Genomic DNA, 23,882 nt, shown 5'->3' on the forward strand with positions numbered 1-23,882 from the left:
GAGAAGGATATCTTATTATGATTACGATTACGATTACGATTACGATTACGATTACGATTACGATTACGATTACGATTACGATTACGATTACGATTACGATTACGATTACGATTACGATTACGATTACGATTACGATTACGATTACGACGACGACGACGACGACGACGACGACGACGACGACGACGACGACGACGACGACGACGACGACGACGACGACGACGACGACGACGACGACGACGACGACGACGACGACGACGACGATTACGATTACGATTACGATTACGATTACGATTACGATTACGATTACGATTACGATTACGATTACGATTACGATTACGATTACGATTACGATTACGATTACGATTACGATTACGATTACGATTACGATTACGATTACGATTACGATTACGATTACGATTACGATTACGATTACGATTACGATTACGATTACGATTACGATTACGATTACGATTACGATTACGATTACGATTACGATTACGATTACGATTACGATTACGATTACGATTACGATTACGATTACGATTACGATTACGATTACGATTACGATTACGATTACGATTACGATTACGATTACGATTACGATTACGATTACGATTACGATTACGATTATGATCTTGATCTTGTATATTTTTGTATATTATGTGTAGCACAATTGGAGCAAGTGATATGAATGCACTTGGAGTGCATATTATGATTACGATGATAGCACTGAAGTGCTTATTATGCACACTCGTCTAACTCACGTACCTTGCATTATCTTACATATACATTGAGCTATAAAAGTAAATGTGAAAGTTATGAAAAGAATATGAAGTAAAGGAATATGTAATTGAAATGAAAGTTTCGAAATATGTTCAAATAAAAAGAACATGAGTTGTTTATGATATTTGATTTTCATTTTCATTTTTTCAAGAGGAAAATGGCTTGACTAGCTCAGTTTGAAAGTTTTAATGTTTATATTTAAATTACAGTTTTATGTTGTATACATTATAGAATTTATGTTTTATATCACTTTACCTATATTACTGCCTCACTAAGTTTTACTTAGCGCGTGATGAGTTTCATGAGTGGGTTCGAATATATAAAAGCACGTGAAGTAAGGAGCTTTCTGAGCATCTTTTAGAAGTCAAACCTACCTACAAAATCAGTAAGACATCATATCTTTGACTTATTAGTAGCATGTACATTACAACTTATGGTATGCTTTATTGAATTTATTTTAAAAGGGTTTGTAATAGTAAACTAGGATTATTTTTAGTTTTGGCAAATTTTAGTTATAATCGTATTTATGAATGAATAGTATAAAAGTTATGTTTTAAATGGTTTTTAAATTAAGTAGTATTTAGGCAGCTTTATTTAGTTATGAAACAACAATATACTGCATAATTACGGCTTGAAATCTATTTCGTTTTCAATGATTAAATATTATTTTATGATTTTATAGGAATAAGGAAAAAGGTTTGAAGTTGAAATGGAAAATGTTTAAAAAAGGAACAAAGAAATTTTTAAGCGTTTATGGTCAAGGAATGTTTGAAAAGTTAATGTAACTTCTATAACTCGTACTTTGAGATGTATACGAGTTATGGGTGTTACACTAGTAGTCACCCCCTGAACATAATGTGGGAGATATACTATTAACTCCCTAATAAGTGAACATTGCCTTATAATTTAAAAAATGCAACCAATCAATCAATTAAGTCCTAATTATACTAGATGAGTTAATCAAAGGCTTTTCCTAACTTAAAGTGTCAAATTATAAAATTTAAAGAACCTAAAGCACTAGACCTAAAACTGGGGTCTCTAATATTAACCCAAAATGGTCTTACATGCATGTTAAATACGGAAGCCAATTTATATTACTCCCCAAATTAAAGGACTAAATTGAAATCTATCTTAAAATGGAGGCTCTAATTAATAACCAATTATTTATGCAAAATGAATATCTAACTAAAAGTTCAAGGACTAAATTGTGAAGAATCTAGGGTTAAGGCTAATTATTAACCTGATTAATTATTTGACCAATTATTAAATCGAATAATCGAAACGGCCATCCAGGCATATCAGACTTCAGGCATATCAGACGTAGAGGCCAATTCAAATTGTTCCCTAAATTAAAAAAGTTTAAAAACTAAGGTGTGAGAAATTTAAGTCTATAGGTTTAAGCTATAATCTAAGGCTCTAATTATGGACTACGTTGAAAAGAATCTAAATCTAAATGATTTCATCTAAAGTCAAGTGTCAAAGAACTAAATTAAGCATACTTGTAATCGTAATTTAAAATTAAAAAACAAATTTATGAAACGAGTAAATGATAAAAACTTAATAAATGCAAATAAGGAAAAAAAGGTTAATTAACACAAGGAGAAAATAAATTAAACTAAATTAAAGTTAACTAAATATAAGATAAACAATGAATGGGAAAGAACCCAAATAAAAATTAATCAACCAAATCCTAAATGCTTAAATCGAAACTAAATTAAGGAAAGGAATTAATATGATGTGTGAACGGTCAAATTAAGAGAAAATGTGAAAAAATAAATAAAACAAAATCAATTAACTTTAAAACAATTTATGAAGTAATTTACGGATGGTAAAAACCAAAAGACTAAAAATATAATAGATTACAATGCAAACTGTTATACCATGTTTTATAATGTTTTGATGTAACAAATTAAGGCAAAATGTTTTTGGACTTGACTGAATTTGTTCAAAATTTTCAAAAATAATTCAAAGTCCATTAAAATAGAATTTGAGCACAAAATTGCTATTCTGGTTATGTAGTATTGATACTGTTCTCACGGTATTAGTACTGCATAAACAATATTGATATTGTTCATGTGGTACGAATACCAAAAGTAAGAGAAGTATCGATGTAATACCCTAAATATCAGGTCAGGGACTTTATTAAAAAGATTTGAAAATCTAAGATTTATTTGAATAAGTGGTAAAAGATGAGAAAATGATTTGGAATAGTGTTTAGACTAATTTGTAACAACAAATCAATTAAGAGGACACTTTGGTCTTTTAAAAGAGAAAATGAATTTAAAATATATTCCTTATTAGGGATTTTAAAGAAGGAAAAGAGGAAAGTTAAGATATTTCTACTCTTATTCTTCTTCTTCAAGTGGGTTGAGTTTTTCTCCATGGCATAAAGTAAACTTCAATTAGTTAGTTCTTCCTTTAAATTTTGGGTTGCTCTTGTAACATTAAGTGATATGTAAGCTTAAGGAAGGATTAAAGAAGATTAAAACTAAGTGGTGAATGTTTTATATGAGATTTAAGAAAATGGGTTTTTGAATGATATGTTGATATATGAGTTTTTATTGAGGTTTATTAGTAGAAATGACTTGTCAAAGAAGTGAATAAGAGATTAGAAACATTAAATATGATTAAAAACATGTTAGAAAAAGTTATATGATTCTTGGGTTGAGATGTTTTGTGGAAATGTTAGATGTTATAGGAGGCTAAATGAAGTAAAGTTAGTTGGGTTAAGTAAAAAGGAGTTTAATAGTATTGTTGGAGATAAAAGTAAAAGATTAGAGGGGAAAAATTAAGTGAAAATCGAGATGAAAAATGGTAAATCTAGGCAATGGTATCGGTACTGATAGAACAATACCTATACTATAGACGTAAATGGGTAGAAATGTGACTAACAGTATCAGTACCGATGTAAGTGGTATCGATGCTGACAGGGTATCGATACTAACAAAGGGAAGTATCGGTACCATAGTGTAGTAGTATCGATACTGTGGGAAAGGTATCAGCACCATAGTATAGAAGTATTGATACCATGGTAGGGGTATCGATACTATTGAGCCGAAATTTTAAGATAGATTGGAATTGTTATAGAAATTTAAATAATGGTACTTTTGAGTATTATTAAAGTATAAATGTTAGGGAATATACTAACATTTGGTATGATATATGTCTTCAATGGATACTTGTGTAGATCATAACCAAGCTCCTGAATCTAGCAAGAAAAAGGGGAAAGATAAAGTTGTTGATTAACCAGACATCTCTACATATTATTAGCGGGGATTATTAGGTGAGTACATTTATTGTAATTATCTGAGATGAAGAAGATTGATAATGATTCAAATTAGAATGTTTTAAATTAAAGTATATTTTATAGTATTGAATACGTTATCATTATATGTATGGAAAGGATATTATGAATGAGTTCAGAGTATGAACTGCTCTAAACCGAATTCATAACTGAAATGTATAATGGTGCATTAAGGCATGAAAGGATACCATAACTAAAATGCATAATGGTGCATTAAGGCATGAAAGGATGTCATAACTAAAATGCATAATAGTGCATTAAGGCATGAAATGATGCCATAACTGAAATGCATAATGGTACAGTAAGGCATGAAAGGATGCCATAACTGAAATACATAATGGTGCATTAAAGCGTGAAAGGATGTCATAACTGAAATGCATAATGGTGAAGTAAGGCATGAAATGATGCCATAACTGAAATGCATAATGGTGCATTAAGGCATGAAAAGATTCTATAACTAAAATACATAATGGTGCATTAAGGCATGAATGGACTCCATAACTGAAATGCATAATGGTGCTTTAAGGCATGAAAGGATGCCATAATTGAAATGCATAATGGTGCATTAAGGCATGAAAGGATGCCATAAATGAAAAGTATAACGGTGCAGTAAGGCATTAAAGCATGCCATAAATGAAAATAATAAATAATTACTAAAGGAAAATGGGAAAATATACAAAAAGAAAAGTATGTTGGATATACAAAGAATGTTTATGATGATAGTATGAAACAAAGTTGATTTTAAATATAGGGAATTATTTGATCCTTATGGATGATACGAATTATTGTGAAACCAAATAACTATGATATACTTATGTATACATTGTTGTTTCTTTACAATACTATGTCTCACTAAGTACATGTTTAACGTGCGTTGATTTCACGCGTAGGTAAAGGAAGAGATTAGCTAAGTAAGGAGTGCAGCTATAGCAGCGGTGATCATCAATTAAGTTTGACTCGTTAGTAACAATAGGACAATCTGATTTATTTTGAAAAACTTAATTGGTATGTAATTAAAGTACTAAAAATTCTCTGAATTGTAATCAAGTAGAACTTCATAATATATTAAAAATTGTTTTGTTTTAAGAAATTGAAAAACAAAATTTTACGGGTTTTCAAATGAGGAACTACTTTTAAAGATGATGTGACATATGTATCTCGTATACGAAAAGGTATACGAGTTATGGGTGTTACAATCGATACTCTCTAGGCAGTATCGATACTAACAATGCTTTCCAAATTATTCAAATTCCAAAATACAAAATAGGTACTGATACTCAAAGGAGTACTGATACTACTTTACACTGTAGTATCGATACCATGAGTATAGTATCGATACTGGTCAAGCCCAACAGCTAGTAACGGCTAGTTGACTTAAAAATTATAAAGGTAGCACTAATACACATTAAAGGAGTACCGATACTCCCTGTCTTGGGCAGTTTTATTTTACAGAAAAATATTCTCCAATGGCTCCAAATTATCCCCAACGGCTAGGAACGGCCAAAAACACATTCCAACCTATAAAAACAAGTTGAGGACACTTGAAAAAAGAGTTAGAACACATATCTCAGCAATCAAACAGAAGAGAAAAGTTTTTCATTCTTATTTTCCTTTCTCTTGTAAACACCTATCTTTTGAGGTTTTCTTGTTTACATATTTTATTCCTTCTGTAAAAGGGGAGTGGTTACATCTTAGCCTTTGAAAAGATAAAGCTTTGTAAAGGTTATCTCTTTGTCATTGAAAAAGAAAGAACAAATTAGTGAATTTGTTAGAAAATCCTTGGTGATGAGCTAAGGTATTGGATGTAAATTTTGGCTAAGAAAGTCGAACCACTATAAATATTTGTGCATTATTTTTATCATCCTTAAACCCTAAATTTCTCTCAAATCCACTTCAACCCCTCTTAGCAAAATATTCGGTTGATCATTGAGCTTCATCTAAAAATCCCAATAATTGGTATAAGAGTTTGACTCATTAGAAGGTTTAACAACCTTGAGATGATCCTTAAAGAAGTTCTACCAATTCCTTATGCAACCAAGAAGATTGCTTCAACCTCCTGCTCTTACTACATTGAAGACTCTCAACCGGTCAACAAGCCACCTTATTTCAATGGAGAAAATTATGCCAATTGAAAGAATATGATGATGCTCTTCATTCAAGCCAACAATCTAGGAGCTTGGAACTCAATCATTAAAGGATACTCCATTCCAACTGATGAGATGGATGATTGGAGTGATGGAGAGAAGAAGAATTTCCAACTCAATGCAAAGGCTATGCACATTCTATTTTATGTATTAGGTCCGGATGAATATGGAATAGTCTCCTCTTATTCTAATGCCAAGGAGATTTGGGACAAGCTCTAAGTCACTCATGAAGGAACCAGTGAAGTGGGGGAAACCAAAATCAGTCTTCGTAATCATAGCTATGAGAATTTCAAGATGAAACCGGATGAAGACATCAAAGCTATGACAGATAGATTTTTCGTGTTTGATATGGTCTCAAGGGATTTGGAGAAGTAAACCCTAATGAGAAGCTTGTGAGAATGACGATCTTCTCTCTTCCAAAGTCTTGGCAATCAAAGAAGATGTCAGTTATCGAAGCTAAGAACCTAAAGTCTCTCACTATTGATGAGCTTATTAGTTCTCTTCTCACTCATGAGTAGACGGTGAAGGAAGAAGAAGAATATTAAGAAAAGAAAAATAAGAAGAATAAGGAGGTAGGCATTGCCTTCAAATCCACCAATGAGAGCAATCAAGATTCAAGTGAAGATGTAGATGATGATGATGATGATGAAGAAGAGATAGACAAGCTCTTTAAAAGATTCAAGAGATTCATGACTTCTAAGGAAGTGAAGCATAAATCAAGGAAAAAGAAGGGCCACCCGGTGTGCTTCGAATGTCAAAGAATGGGGTATGTCAAGTATAATTGTCCCCTTCTAATGAAGAAGTGGCCAACTAAGAAAAAGGGCATTTTGGCGGCTTGGAGTGATGAAGATGACTCCAATAATGAAGATGAAGTAGTCGATCTATGCCTCATGGCCATCGAAGAAGATTCAATGGTACCTTCTAGCTCTAGTGAACCAAATTCTTACTCTTTTAATGAGCTACACATTGCTTATGATGAATTGTATTTGGAATTTGAGACCATGAATTCCAAATATAAGAAATTAGTTTCAAAATTTAAAGTTGAAAATGATTTGATTTTGAAAGAAAAAGTTTATTTAGAAACACAAAATGAAATTTTGAAAAATGATTTTGATCTTTCTAAAATCAAAATCAATGATTTGGAAAAAAATCTTAATTTTAAAGTTAAGCTTGAAATCTTAATAAAAGAAAAAGAATTAATTTCTCAAATATATTCATCATATTTAAAAATGGCAAAATGCTCACATTGTCATTTCCATGGTCATTTGGAACATACTTGTCCTTTAAAGAAAAGAAAACATTTTAAAATCAAACAAGTATGGTTATAAAGGGGATAAGGGACATTTAAACTAACGTCCAAGGATTCAAAGCAATTTGGATACCAAAATCCAATTAAATGTCTTATAGGTGTGTGGGAGCAATGTTGATGAAAGTGAAGATACTCAAATGCTCTAGCCACACTTGATAAGGAACAACGCTTAATGCTTTTGTTTTTGATTAATTGGTTGCTCATTTAGTTTAAGCATACATGGGTTTTAAACTTAAATGATTTTTTGTTGATTTTTTATCTCATGTATGTTAAAAAGAATTGTGATGAACATTTTCTAAAGTTTTAATGATTTTCATAAATGTTTGTTCATCATAATGCATTTTGGTCAAAATTGGTTTTAATGCTTTGTTTGTTTATGAATTTTTAATTTTTGATCTTAATTTAAATGCTTATGCATATGATTACATTGCAAATAATATCTCTCTAATTATTGATATCAATTTTTCAAATGCATAACATTTTTGGATAACTTTATGCACATGCACTTAAATTCAACAATTGGTATTGCATAAAGTTTATTAGACTTGGATATACTGAATTTCATATGCTACTACATGTTTGTTCATCATTGCTGAAATTCAATTTTTTTAAGTGTCATGCTCTTTAAAGTAAAATTCTTGTTTGGAATGATTTTATTGAGGGGGAGCTTTTGATTTCAAATGATTTTCTATTAAAATTTACCACTTACTCTCCATTGTTATTTTTTAACTTTAAAGTTGAATTATTTTTTATATAACAAAAAAGGGGGAGAAGTATGGGTTTGAAAAATTCAATTTCAATAATGAAAAAGGGGGAGCATTAACTTTTTCCAAACATTGCTCTTTTTTATTAAATACTTTATTAAGGCGAGTTTTGCCAAAAAAAATTCAAATGTTTTGGTATATCAAAAAGGGGGAAATTGTTGAACCATGTTTTATAATGTTTTGATATAACAAATTAAGGAAAAATGTTTTTGGACTTGATTGAATTTGTTCGAAATTTTCAAAAATAATTCATTGTACTTTACATTGTAGTATCGATATCATGAGCATAGTATCGATACTAGTCAAGCCCAACGGCTTGTTGATTTAAAAATTATAAAGGTAGTATCGATACTCATTAAAGTAGTATCGATGCTCCCTATTCTGGGTAGTTTTATTTTGCAGAAAAATATTCCTCATCAGCTCCAAATCATCCACAACGGCTAGAAACGGCCATATACACATTCCAACCTATAAAAAACAAGTTGAGGACACTTGAAGAATATTTAAAACACCTATTCAAGCAATCAAACATAAGAGAAGAGTTTTTCATTTTGTTTTTCGTTTCTCTTGTAAATATTAGTGTTTTAAGTGAGCTTAATTTTGTAAACACCTACCTTGTGAGGTTTTCTTGTTTACATATTTTATTTTTTGTAAAAGGGGAGTGGTTCTATCTTCCTTTGAAAAGATAGGGATTTGTAAAGGTTATATCTTTGTCCTTGAAAAAGAAAGAACAAATTAGTGAATTTGTTAGAAAATCCTTGGTAAGGAGTTAAAGTAGTGGATGTAGACTTTGGTTGAGAAAGTCGAACCACTATAAATATTTGTGCATCATTTTTCTCATCCTTAAATCTCTTTAGTCCCTAAATTTCTCTCAAATCCACTTCAACCCCTCTTGGCAAAATATTTGGTTGATCATTGAGCTTCATCTAAAAATCCCAACACAAAGATATGGAAACTAAAACATAAAAGAAATATTATAAAATATAGCATTCCATGTAATTATCATAATTATATTTAAAGTATAGATCCTATAGTATAAATGTCTAATGCATAATATTTACGTTTATAACCTATTTCCATATATGTGACTATAATGTGGTTAATATAAGTGTATTGGTATAACTAAATTAAAACAACACAAAACATCTGTTCGAAATTAAAGCAAATAAAAAAGGATCTAGTGACTTAAATGTAAAACACTGGTAAAGTAGAGGGACTATAATGTATTTTTCCATTTTAACCTATCATGTCAACAAACAAAAGAACAGGGGCAAATCATAGGATGAGGATATTAAATTTGGAATAGAATTTAAAAAAACATGGACTATAATGCAAATAGGCGGTAAAAGTTTAGTGGCTTGTGAGTATTTAAACCCTAAACTCCTAGTATATAGCCCAACTCTTTTTTTTCATTTTCAACCCGAAATCTTAAAAAAACTTAAACTCTCTCAACCCTTATTTATTCTTTTTCCAAAAAACATAGAGAGCATCGCCACCTACTGTAGCATCGAGCATCACTAGCCGTCATCATTGATGACCATTGGGAAAAAAAACACGGGGAGGTTGGCCTTGACATCGACAACATGGATCCAACCTTGGTTTTACAAGAATCGACTTTTAACTCCACGAAAATGGATATGAACACTTCAACTTTCAATGCTCTGATCTCCTCTGTCTACCTTTAGAACAAGTCGATCTTGAAATATGTTGCTCCTGGGGATACGAAGAACCTTCTCGCCGCTCAGATTAACCGATAGAGATTCCCACCGTCGTGAAACTTCGACCGAGAGGTAGCTTCTCTTTCTTTTTCTTTTCTTTATTTATTTTTTGTTTTCGAATGTGTTTCGGTTTTTGGTTTATTCTTTTGAAGATTCCAATATGGAAAATGAAAAAAAAATACTTTTTTGTATTTATTTTCCTCTGTAAAAATTGAAGGGAGAGGATCCCTTTATATTGGTTGGTTTTGGTATATAATAACCCATCATACAAATAAAATATTACATTTTCCTTTTTTTCTTTCATGCGTGTCATCATTGATATGATTTTTTGGAGTTTTTGGAGCAAGTGGTGGTATAGGAATCGGGATAGTAGTGACAATAATGGAAGGGAGATGTGGCCACTGTTGATGACAGCATAGTAGATATGGCAGAAACACCCAGGCATTCAATGCCTTGGAAGTTGTATATTGATTTTTGTTTTTCCTCTTTTTGTTAAGTTTATCATAATTAATGATAATATATATAGGGGTAAAAATTGGCGATTATAGGTGTTTTTAAAGTGTGACTAAAGTTTGAATGACCAAAAGTGAGATTTACACATTCTCTATTTAAAAGGCTGAATCTCATTTATGTGGGATGATTTCATACCTAAACATTTTTTCCCCCATCCTTTGTCATTTGCTCTCCCAAAAGCTTCATCTTCTTGCTCAAGCCTAAGTTAGAAAAGGTAGTAACTCTTTTGATTTCCAGGTGTAACAAGGAAAATGTAAGGTAAGAATCTTAATCTACTCCCTCCAAGCAATCAATCAAGACTTCAATCTCTTCATTTCACTAAGGTAGCCAAATATGGTTTTACGGGGGTTTATGGAAATTAAGTGTTTCAATCCGTTTTCAGAGAGTTTAAGACTTAGAAAGTGTTCTTAAACTCTTTTTAACATTTAAATCAAGCTAGTAACTCAAGTGTTTGACTCTTGCCTACTGAGAGAAGTTGGAGAAATCTCCAAGGTCTAGGGGAAGAAGAAATTAGTGTTTGGTTGAACTTTGAGTGTTTCCAGCAGCTTAAGATTCCAAGGTAACTCACTTCTAACTCAACTATACCATATGTAGGACATTAGGTGCGTTTGGTTAGCTTCTATGAGTTATGAAGCATGTTCATGGTAGATTCAACATTTAGTGTTTCTCAGCATGTTAATGGACCTATTATAACCCCTGTAATATGTCAAACACTTTAATAACATTTGAGAATCTCAATAAGACTTATAGGAGTGTTGGGGAGGCATTTTCATACCCAAAACAATGTATTTCTAAGTTCGAGTGTGGTAATGGAAGAAAAATATTGATTTTGTTCTTAATACGCTAAAAACAAAGGGGTTTTAGGTAAGAAGTATTGATACTCATGCAATGGGTATCGATACTTTAGGTAAGGTATTGATACTCGTAGGGTGGTATCGATACCAAGTTCACCTAGAAGAATCTAGTATCCATTTTTGGTATCAGTACTTTTGGAAGTATAGATATCGAGGTATAGTATAGATAATCCCAATAGGGGTATCAATACTTAGGTATCTTTCAAAACATCGAAGCCAAATTTGGTATCAATACCCAAGATATACTAGCCTTTTCCTATCAGCTTTCAATAAGTCAGTAGTATCGATACCTAGAGGTTAGTTCCGATACTGAGGGGCTTAATATCGATACCCACGAATAGTTTTGGGTAAGAAACCTAAGAGTTTTAAGGGGATAATTTTGAGGGAACCAATAATACCAGAATGCCATGAAATAAAACTACAAGTGAGAATAGTAATAGACTCATAACAACTACAAACAATAACAACTAGGATGAAATAGAACTAGCCTTTCCTGATTCTCGGGATACAGTCAAGACACCCGAGTTACTTTAGCATATAATTACCATACTATTCAGGTATCCTAGTTAGTGTCAAGGCACTTCATCTACTAGCTGGGCGCAGAAGCCCTAAGACTTGATGGAGTAAGTTGATCGCACGTACATTTCCGATGCAGTTTCAGATCTCACCCCAGATACCCAATGGTATATAGGAAGGTTAGTGGGGTGTGTGAGATCAAAGATGTAGAACCCTCAGCCACACCATGATGCCTATCTCAACATGTCATATTAGTATTTCCTTTTCTTCTTACCTATACAAATAGCATGCAAATTTAGTGAATGCATGTATTATAGTACAGTTGTTAGCGTGGCACTGAGCTCGTAAGCTCAGCGTTCGGAATGTGTTTCTATACGCAGGTTTTTAGGAAATCGTTCATGGAGCTTTATCATCACCGGATATTCTAACTAAGCAAAGATCATTACAGTACATCTTGATCTATATTAGAGGGCTTGTACTATTGTAAACTCTTTTTGTATTCAGACGTAACTCTATTTTGATTTAAAGATATTGTATTATTTGGATGATTTAAGAGCTCCCCCGTACTTGTAACTCAGTTTTATTTTATATTACTATGGATGAATTTTTAGGTATCACGGTTTGTAGTTATTTTAAAAAGAAAAATTTTAGGTTAACCACTTCGGTGATCTTGTGTGAGATCATAATCCATCAATCTTTTGGTCAGGCTAGATTAAAGGGTTACAGTGCTTCTAGACTCCTTGCTACAAAGAAAATTAACATGGTGTTAGATAACAACAATTACTTGTTGTGGCATCAACATTTTTTTTTTGTTTTTCTATTAAGACTCATATGTTGCAAAGGTACATAAACAGTAAAGTGTCTCCTCCACCTCAGTATATGCCCCTATAATTAACTAAGAATCAATTATTAATTTGAGTCTTTTTTAGGAACAAAATGAAGCTCTAGCTACTTGTCTCTTCTCTACTGTGAGTTAAAATGTCCTACCCCATTTAATTGGTTTCAATACAGACTCTAAGATATGGAGTACTTTATACATAATGTATAGTGGTGATAACAGAGTATATCTGAACATGAGTATGTGACTGTCATCTTGAATGAACTTCCACCAGTATGATTCTGTTATCACTGTTCTTATTGTTGGTTCAGTACCCACTCATTTAATTGGTTTCAATACAGACTCTAAGATATGGAGTACTTTATACATAATGTATAGTGGTGATAACAGAGTATATCTGAACATGAGTATGTGACTGTCATCTTGAATGAACTTCCACCTGAGTATGATTCTGTTATCACTGTTCTTATTGTTGGTTCAGTACCCACTAATGTAAATGTTTTTAGGATTGTGTTGTTTGATGTTGATACTAGACAAACTAATTTGAGTAGCCATATAGTATCTTCTACTCATATTGCTACTTATCAACAAGTGTGACAGTTTTTCTCTTCTCTGCCCTTACAAGTTTTGACTTCTAAAAGTAATATGGGGCATGTTCAAACTCATGATGAATCTAAGTCTAATCAGCTTAAAAGAGATAATGACTGTCAACTTTGTGTTAGGATGGGTCATCTAGTAGAACATTGTTATTACAGATTCGATATGAATTTCAAAAATGAATCCTTTAGGAATGAATCATTTAGGAGCAACTTAAATAATAGTGAAAGGAAGTACTATGTTGTTCAAGGTAATAATTGCTCTTATAGTACAAATTCTCCTACTGTTGCATCTCTCTACACTGTTGTTTATTACTCACCAACTCATGTTTTAAATAGTTCACAGAACTTTACTTAGATAATAACTCAAGCCAATCATTTAATGCTGACTTTCAATTTAGTTTCATCCAGTTATACTTTCAAACCATCCACCACTAGTTCTCAACCTGGTTTTGTTCAACTAATGCCCAACTCACTGCAGCAACATCCTCTCAACCTCATATCAATCCTTAACCTTTTATTGCAACATTAGAAGTAATGGATGAAAATATTTTTTATCCAAATTCTTGTGTCACTCATGACCTAACAAATCACTTCTCCAACTTACAACTTGAAACTACTGCTTCTACTTCTAAAATTATTCAAGTTAGAAATTATAATCTCTTACCTATACAATTTAGTGGATTGTCTATCTTGTTACTTGTGATAAAAATTTAAATTTAGAAATTTATTATATGTTCCTGGAACTGCTAAAAAGTTTCTTTTTGTATTTAAGTTTACTCAAGATAATCAACTTTTTCTTGAGTTTTTTCCCAAATGCTGTCAAGTAAGAGACTTGCACACAAAGAAAACAATGCTCAAAGGTGTTAAGTGTAATGGTGTATATAATCTTATTGGTCACAATAATAAGTCTGTTGATCATGTCAATCTGCATAATTATTGTTTCTCTGCTACTATAGTAGTATCAATAAGTCTAATGAATATAGTAGTGTCCAAAATTATTCTTTTACTGATGCTCATGTAGAATCTTTCAATTTATGGCATAAAAGACTCTATCATCCTTCACAAGGTGTCCTTATTGAATTCTCTAAACACTATAATATATATGTTGCTAGAAATAAAGATGAACATCTTTGCCAAGCATGTCAGTTTGGAAAAATGCATAAACTATCATTTTCTGCTTCATCTACAGTGTATAGTAATCTTATTGAGTTAGTTACTGTTAATATTTGGGGAGCTGCTCCTGTTTATTAAAAACGTTTTTCTTACTATATTGCATTTATTGATGCATGCACAAGGTGTACCTAGATTTATATTTTGAAGCAGAAATCATAAGTCAAAAGTGTGTTTGTTCAATTTCACTAGAAAGTGGAAAGGCAACTTGGAGTTAAGCTCAAAGTACTACAATCAAATGGTGGGGTTGTTTTTGTAGCTTTACAAGGGTATTTCAAAGAATAAGACATAGTGCACAGACTATCCTACCCCTACACATCAGCTCAAAATAGTACTACAATCAAATGATGGGGTTGATTTTGTAACTTTGAGTGCTTGTGTTATCCCTTACTTATGTCTTACAACAAACACAAGCTGTAATATAGGTCTAAGCCGTGTACTTTTTTAGGGTATTCATTTTTTCATAAAGGGTATATATGTTTAGACAATCTAGGTGTTCATATCTCAAGACATGTTAGGTTTGATGAGAATGTCTTTCCATTTTGTGCTAAACAGGCATTTGCATCTCCTCAACATGAGTCAAACATTGGTAATACTTGAAAAAATGTATTGCCTTTCCCATCACAAGTAATAATCATAGCTTGCCTAGACGTGTTCCCCTTATTGTTGTCAAGTTCTATGTCTACATCTTCTTATCAGCCAATATCTTCCCATCAGCCACCTAATTCACCCTTAACAGCCCAACATGCCTCACCATCCTTACCAGCAGTAATAGTTTAACATGTGCATGACTCTCATACATTATGTTCTTCACCTAGTTCACCTTTTGTTCAACCACCCACTAATGCTTCCACATAATTTTTTCTACCATCTCATCATTATTCTTCTATTTACTATCTTCTCAATGTTCCAATACCAACTTCCTCATCACCTTTACATCCATCATCATCATCATCATCAATTTCTCCATCACCTTTACATCCACCATCATCAACTTCTGCAATACAATCTCATTCACCATCTTCTGATTTTTCACCATATTCTCCATCATCATCTTCTTGTCCTCTAATTCTATATTCTCATCAAATTGTTTCATTTATGCGTTCTCAACAAACTACCGTTCAAAAAATCATCTTATGATTACAAGGGGGAAAGCAAGAGTATTTATGTCAAAGGTGTTTATCACTGAAGTCGAAAACAAAGAACCTGGTGATGTTTTCAAGGCTCTCAAACATCTTGATTGGAAATAGGCATTCAAGAAGAGTATGATAATCTTCACGAAATGAAATTTGTGAGCTGGAATACTTACCCTCAAATAGAAAGCTTGTAGCATATAAGTGGCTTTTAAAGTAAAAAAGAAAGTCTGATGGTTCTGTTAATAGACTCAAAGCTCGATTGGTTGCTAAAGGGTACTCTCAAAAGGCGGGTAGTGACTTCAAAGAAACCTTTAGCCCAGTTGTTCGAGCTACTACAATTCGGATAGTTCTGGCAATAGAAGCTATCAGACACTGGTGCATTCGGCAAATTGACTTCAAACATGGTATCATTTGTCGAAGATACCGATGCTATTTTTTCTTTCTTCATTGTTTTTCCTTCTCGCCTTCATCCAATGCCATTATTTTCTTCTTAATTGAATGTTACCTTAATTCACTGTCACTATTTTCTTCTCAATCAAATAATCTCTTCATTCGCTGCCGCTATTTTCATCTTCTGCCATTCTAAATTAATTCGGTCATTGTTGTTTCTTCCATCGAATCATCATTGCCCTTCACATCTTTGATTTGTCTTTTGAGAGTGGTTTGTTCATGCTTCGCTCGTCGTCGATTGATGTTTTGTTTGTCTATTTTGCTCCAGTTATTGAGGCACACATGCATCACGACGATGAACTCTTTTTTGTTTGTTTTGCACTCATCGTTTACCTATGTTTGAGATGATGCTTTTAACGTCGTTCAACGGGCTGGTATGATGTTGTCTCTTTCGAAAATGTCATCTCCATTATTTTCATAGTTTCTCTATTTTATATTAGAGTCTCAGATCTTCAAATTTCGATTTCGCATACGTTAATTTGGTGTACATGGATAATGTTACAAACCTAGAGGTTCGCTACATCAAATTTCACAGTCGTATCATTTTTCAGTGCAATTCTATGGTGAGACTTATCGCGTCTGTTTTTTAGTGTAATACTATTTTCCTTTGTGAATATTGGTAGTAAGTTGTTGCTCGAATCTACAATTAGATAGTAATAAGGTTTAGTTGGCTCACATGTCAAATCTTGCATCAATTCAAGCTTATGGATTAATGCCCTCTTGATCAACTCCTATAGTACTAATTGTGAATTTGTTGAGAAACTACCTTAGAGAATTTGGATATTTTCTTATTGATATGCAGATGTTTGATGCACGTGTTCATTCACATAGTTGCAATTTGTTTTTACGGGTGACCTTAGTTTGTTATGATTGTTGTTGAAAGTTACTTGTTGCTAGTGTTGATCTTGAGAGCAGAGAGAGCTGTAGTATAAGTGTATTTTTTGTTTGTTAATTTGTTAGTTCTTCAACTCAGTTCATGTTTTGGTTCATATTTGACTGATTTGGTTTACTATCATGCATGGTTGTTATTTCATGTTTTGAGTTTGGCATCAAGTATGGTTGATGCCTAAAGAAAAGAAACTTGAAGAAGTAGGGTGAATGTTAGATAAATAAAATATTTGGATTGTTAATGAATTAGTTAATTTGCTGAATAAGCAGTTAGAAGTTTGTTGAGTCAATTACAATTTAATGGTATTGAGTTACAAAAGCCACAAATGTAACGGGTCGCGTATGGTACTTGATAGTTTCATTTAGTAAAATTTGAATTGGTTTTTAACGTTTACGCTTTGTTCTTTAACTTTTCTGAAAATAAACCCTAACCCTTTAAGCAACCCATAGTCGATGGTCTCTCACTCTGTTGACTATTATCGTTTGGCAACCTCCAACCACCATGTCAAAGTTACAAAGTTTCAACAGATTCTACTCTAGTTGTCTCAAAAGATCTCACAACTCTCCTCTCATGTGATCATCAAGTTTTCCAATGAATCTCCTATTGTTCCTATTATAATATTTATTGATAACCACATTAATATAGGAGTTGGAATATATTTTTGGATGGGCTGAGAAACCCTCTTTCCATCCTATAAAAGTCCTCGTCGAAAACCCATGATCCCAAATCAATTTCATTTATTAAACCACACTTCTATCAGAGACGACTCATGAAAAACAACAGGAGCTCGAGCTTAGGATCTCACCTTTCATCTTTATAAAATTATTAAACAATATGTCGATTTTTACAACCTACTATATCAATGGGCCTTTTCTCCATATTAACTCTCAATTCTATGTAAACAATATTTATTAGGCATGGAAATTTTATTTTGCCAAGCTTGGGTCGTGAGGAAGAAAACACCATGTTTAAGGGAGGACTACCAACTTTTACTCGTGCATGAACTTGCAGGAGTATTTAAGTTTGCATAAAATAAATTCATATAAATAAATAAACATGTTACATCTTTCAGGCATGTACTTCATTTAGCACATAGTTCAGTAAAGCATGTAGTTTCTTTAATGCAAGCGTGTAGTTCATTAGGCATTAGTTCCTTTAAGCTAACTATTTCACTCAAGTATTTTATTCATTAAATAAAGCTAGTTCACTAATTAAACTAGTTCATTCATTAAATTGGTTCATTAATTAAACTAGCTCCTTTAATGTTTGCATGACATGTTTATTTTATTTTATTTTTTTCAAGATTGAATGTGTACTAACCTTATGTCTAGGTACATGGACGTTTTGGGATGAGATTCACCTTTTATATTCTACATGAGAGACGTGCATTCAATTCTATCATTCAAGCCTTTCTTTATCACCACTTTGGAGACTTTTCAAATTCTAAAAAGGGACATGCAATAAAGGCCTTCTTAATTCATAATATTATGACATTCAATAAGGGTAATTAGCATGAGGATGAGCATATAATTCCAAGAGACACTCCCCCTTAGATGTGAGGTTGTCTACATTTATTCAGATGTCCACATTCATCCTTTCTTCCTTCATAAGAAAGCAAGCCATGGAAGATCAAGAATCTTCCTCCTTTTGGAAAAAAATGTGGCTACATTCAACCTAAAATATGCCCAAATTCATCTTTTTTTCTCTAGAATATTCGACTATCAAGGAAGAAGAGAAGAGACAAGCCATTTAAGTGCATTCATCACCATTAAGATAAAGCATTCATTTTCTTTTGGAGTATTCATATTAAGACTTGAACACTATAAATAGGCACCATTTCTTCATTTTAAAACACACAACTTTGATATATAAAACTCCTCTTTGAGAGTTGCTTTCTTTCTAGTTCTTTTAAAGAACTTTATCGTGTTCAAGTTTGTTCTTATGGTCTTTATCCATTTCATTTGTTTATAACATTGGTTTCTAGCTTTTTTATAACTAGAGGGTCACGTTCCATCCCTTACTATTTCAAACCATCATTTTATATTGTTGGTTCCTAGCTCCATATAGCTAGTGAGTCACAATCCACCTTTCGTTCATCCCTACATATTCCACGCCATTAACATCCATCACCTTCACCATCTTTCCTTTTCGTTAAACTACAACTTCCATCACTTTCCACACTATTTCTAAATTACTATAACCATCAAATCACAATCCTTCAACATCGTTTACATTCATATCTTTCTTTATCATTTTACAAGTTACAATTTCATGTTCTAAGCGAACAAGTGCAAAACACTTACTAGAATCACAACATGGTAACATCATATGATTCAGTAACAATAAAACCAAAATCATATCATTTTGTATTAGAGCTACAAAGACTCGGTAAGATCGATTTTCTCTCTCTCGGGTTAGTAAAAAAATTAAAAAAAAGAATTTTCAAAAAAAGGAAAATACAAAAAGTAAAGTCACTCTTTTCCCTACACACTTCTTCGTACTAACTAACCATTTTGTTTCAGTCGAATTCTAAAAGAGGCATTGTCAAGCCTTGAGGAAGTTCCTATAGGACTTGAAAACTGAGCAAGAGTGGTAAAAGGCGAGAGAGCACATCAAGGGTAAAATCCATCCCGAGTGAAACACGAGTGGGAGTGACTTTTCTTTTGGAGTGAATTGGATAGGTTTTGTGTTGGGGAGGCTATTATTCATTTTTATTACTAATCATGTCTCACCATTCTAGAGACACTTTTCATATTTCATGAGAAGATGACGACCAAATTGATGGTGGTGTACCTAATCTACAAATGCAAGTAATGGTTCCTGAGTTGACTAAATTATTGAGGGAAGAATTGAAGCCAATTTATTAAATAATAGATCGAATTAAAGATAAAAAAATTCCAATGAGGCAAAGGCAAGATCAAGGAGATGATGCCTACCAAGAAGAAGTTGGAGGGCCAGAAGTAGAGCACACCTCACTACAAGGAAATCAAGGTGTGAGACCTCAAAGGTTTCATCCACGAATGGATGACAACCTTAGCAACATAAAGATTTCCATTCCACCTTTCCAAGGCAAGACAAATCCCAAGGCTTACCTAGCATGGGAAAATAAGGCTGAGCACATCTTTGAGTGCCACAACTATTATGAACTTTAGAAGGTCAAACTCGCTGCTATTGAGTTTACGGATTATGCACTAATTTGGTGGGATCAAATTAGTACTAGTTGAAGGATAAATGGAGAATGTTTTATCTCTAATTGGAATAAGAAGAAAGTGGTGATGCATTCTAACCCACTATCATCGTGAGTTGTTCAATATGCTTCAAAATCTCACGCAAGGAAATTGGAACGTGGAAGACTATTACAAATAGATGGAGGTGGCCATGATTCATGCTAACATATGTCAGAGTATGCTCAAAGATCAATCATGTGATGATTGTATTGATATACTTTCTTTACCTGATTTATTGAATAAAGAAATATTTTAATTTTCTTTAGTTATATTTCTATGTAGTAAATAAAATAAAAGATAATAACGTCCATATAATAATATGATTATTATTGAAAGGTCCTTAGTCAAGTATTATTATGGGCATGGACAATAATAATACATTTAAGGCTAACATGTTGATTGATGAGAATGAGTTGTCATTGACATAGAGATGTCAAAATCGATGCAAGACTATGTTGTTAGAGAATAACATATTTGACTGACCCGTTATAAGCATATTTATTGGATTATGATGTGACAGTCACAACATTGCTAATGGTGGTGACTAAATGTATATCTTCAGACTTAAGATCATTACTATCTCAACATATATAGTCGTGTGTTTTGATACAGTCAAACTCGCTCCATAATTGGTTGCACTATAAAGACTGATGTTGAACATACATGATATATGTAGTGGGGTTTGAATGATAAAGATAGGATTCATCTTACGTAATAGGAGTTATATCACAGGCCACTTGATTGAGTGAGACTATAAACACATGACCATGCTCGAACAGGTTGATATGAGATGTCATAAGTTGTTCGTTTATTGTAATCTACTCTAGATATCAAGAAATATTAAATGGCTATACACGTGTGATTATTCCAGGACTTGTTCCTATTTTATATATAAAGAATAAAATGATATAATACATAAATAAGTTAGTCACGAAGAGGTTACATAGAATCATGACTTCTTGTAACTTAGACAACAAATATATATTGCTAGATCTTACACATTGTTTGTAATATTAGAATGGTTCTAATATTACTACTAATAAAGAAACCTATAGGGTCACACCCTAGAGTTGAGATGAGCAAATAATAAATGAGTTATACATGTACAAATTTATTGTACATAAATAAAATGTATGATTGACATTAATATATATATATATATATATATATTATACTTAACATGTTAAATAAAATATTAAAATTATATAATTAGAGTAATTATACTTCTTTTAATAAAATTCAAAATTAAACCCTAAGGATTAGGGCAACAACATTATAAAAAGAAAAAGAATGGCCTAGCAGTCGTTTCTACTATTTACACTGTTTTCTTCATAACAATTTTCGGAAAAGAAAAATTTGCTCTCAATCCGCTGAACTGAGTAAAGGCTGAGACACTTTTTCGTGGAGGCTTAGGATTTGATATGTTTGTGACATGATTGTTGGTTTGATGTTATTCCAGGAACCCGAGGTGAATTTCGCATCATTTCCTCCCAAATTTGATTTTTTGTAGTTGAATCACTGGTGATATCGTCTGATAATTTTTTCGTTGCATCATGGGGTGTACCGGCAATCCCAACAACATAGACGAAGACTGAGAAGCCACAATGGCAATATTTCTAGCGGGTATTGATCCTAACTTTGCCAATGTTGTGGCGTTGCAACATTATGTGGAGATTAAAGACATGGTGCATATGGCCATGAAGGTGGGGAAACAACTCAAGAGAAAGAGGACTTCACTTACCTATGGGAGTTTTACATTAAAATGGGGACAAAGCCCTAACAAAAGAGTTCTCTATTTCCTTTTAATGAAATAGAGGGACCACCCAAGAGAAACAAGCCTATTTCTGAAACAAGCAAAGAAAAGAGTCCGGCCAATCCCGCTTGGTCCTGTGATGTACAATGCTTTAAGTGCTTGGGGCTAGGGCACATTGCTAGCCAATGCCCAAACCGCAATACTATGCTCCTTTGAGATGATGGGGAGATTGAAACAGACCAAGAGAAGGATGAAGGAGAAGACATTCCCATCAAAGACGAAGAAGAATAAAAGTTAGATTATGTTGTTGAATGAGATGCCCTTATAGTCAAAAGGAGCATAAGTGTGCAAGTCGTTAAATGGGGATGAACAACGCGAGAATATATTTCATACTAGCTACCATGTTAATGGGATATATGATTTGTCATTATTGATGGAGGTAGTTGTACTAATGTTGCTAGTACTTTGATGGTATATAAACTTGGCCTAGGAACAACAAAGCATCCACATTCTTACAAGCTACAATGGCTTAATGATGAAGGGGAACTTAGAGTCACCAAGCAAGTTCTCATTTCATTCTCCATTGGAAAATACAAAGATGAGGTGTTATGTGATGTCGTTCCGGTGCATGTTGGTCATCTACTACTCAGAAGGCCATGGCAATTTGATAGACAAGTGATTCATGATGGATATAGCAATCGATATACATTCACTCATTAAGCGAAGAATACCACCTTAGCCCCACTTTCACCAAAACAAGTCCACAAAGACCAAATCCATTTGAGCGATAGTGTTGGGAAAGCCAAAAAGAGTGAGGGAAAAGTCGAGGGAAAAGAGAATAAAAAAGATGAGGGAAAGAAAATCAGTATCTTTACGAGGGGAAAGGAAATAAAAAGTGATTTTTTTCATAAAGGATGGTACTTGTACTCGTGTACAAGGAAAACTATTTAAACACTAATGACCTTAACCCAAATTTGCCTTATTCTATTATTTTACTATTGCAGGAATTTGAAGACTTATTTTCAGAAGAGATTCCAAGTGGGCTGCCACCTATTCATGGTTTTGAGCATCAAATTGATTTTGTTCCTAAAGCTACCATTCTGAATCCACCAGCTTACCAAAGTAACCTCGAAAAAACTAAAGAGTTGCAAAGGAAAGCAGTCAAATTGATGGAAAATGGCTATGTGAGGAAATATGTTAGTCCTTGTGTCGTGTTGGTTCTACTTGTGCCAAAAAAGATGGATCATGGCACATGTGTGTAGATTGTCGTGCAGTAAACAAAATCACAGTAAAATATCGTCATCCTACTCCACGTTTAGATGATATGTTGGATGAACTTAGTGAATCTAACATTTTCTGTAACATTGATCTTAAGAGTAGTTACCATCAAATAAGAATGCGAGAAGGTGATGAGTGGAAAATTGCATTCAAGAAAAAGCAAGGACTTTATGACTGGTTAGTTATGCCTTTTGGCTTAACTAATGCACTAAACATATTCATGAGGTTAATGAATCATGTCCTTAGACCATTCTTGGGTAAGTTGTTTGTGGTATATTTTGATTATATTAGCATATATAACAAATCTATGAATAAATATGTTCTACATCTCATATCAGTTTTGTATGTTTTGAGGAAATAAAAGCTTTATGCCAATTTACAAAAGTGTACATTTTGCACTAACAAAGTTCTTTTCTTAGGTTTTATCATGAGTTCTAAAGAATTAGAAGTGGATCAAGAGAAGGTCAAGGCAATTAAACAATGACCATGACCCACAAGCATTAGTTAACTTAGGAGTTCCACGGACTCGCTAGCTTCTACCGTCGTTTCATACCCAATTTTAGCACCTTATCCACCCCTTTGACGGGAGTTATCAAGAAGAATTTCAACTTCTTTTGGGTGAAGATCAAGAGAAGTC

At 32.9% G+C, this 23,882-nt stretch overlaps 1 protein-coding gene across 1 annotated transcript; it reads left to right on the forward strand.

The window, feature by feature from the left end:
* The first annotated feature begins 21,818 nt into the window (after positions 1–21,818).
* Positions 21,819–23,229, forward strand: LOC120215548. Its single transcript, XM_039213205.1, has 4 exons — positions 21,819–21,917; positions 22,137–22,260; positions 22,458–22,597; positions 22,972–23,229. Exons 1-4 carry the CDS (start codon positions 21,819–21,821, stop codon positions 23,227–23,229), a joined length of 621 nt encoding a protein of 206 aa, XP_039069136.1.
* Positions 23,230–23,882: the final 653 nt, after the last annotated feature.

This window comes from Hibiscus syriacus, unplaced genomic scaffold, assembly GCF_006381635.1.
Source record: "Hibiscus syriacus cultivar Baekdansim isolate YM2019G1 unplaced genomic scaffold, ASM638163v2 tig00110123_pilon, whole genome shotgun sequence".
Lineage (NCBI taxonomy): Eukaryota > Viridiplantae > Streptophyta > Magnoliopsida > Malvales > Malvaceae > Hibiscus > Hibiscus syriacus.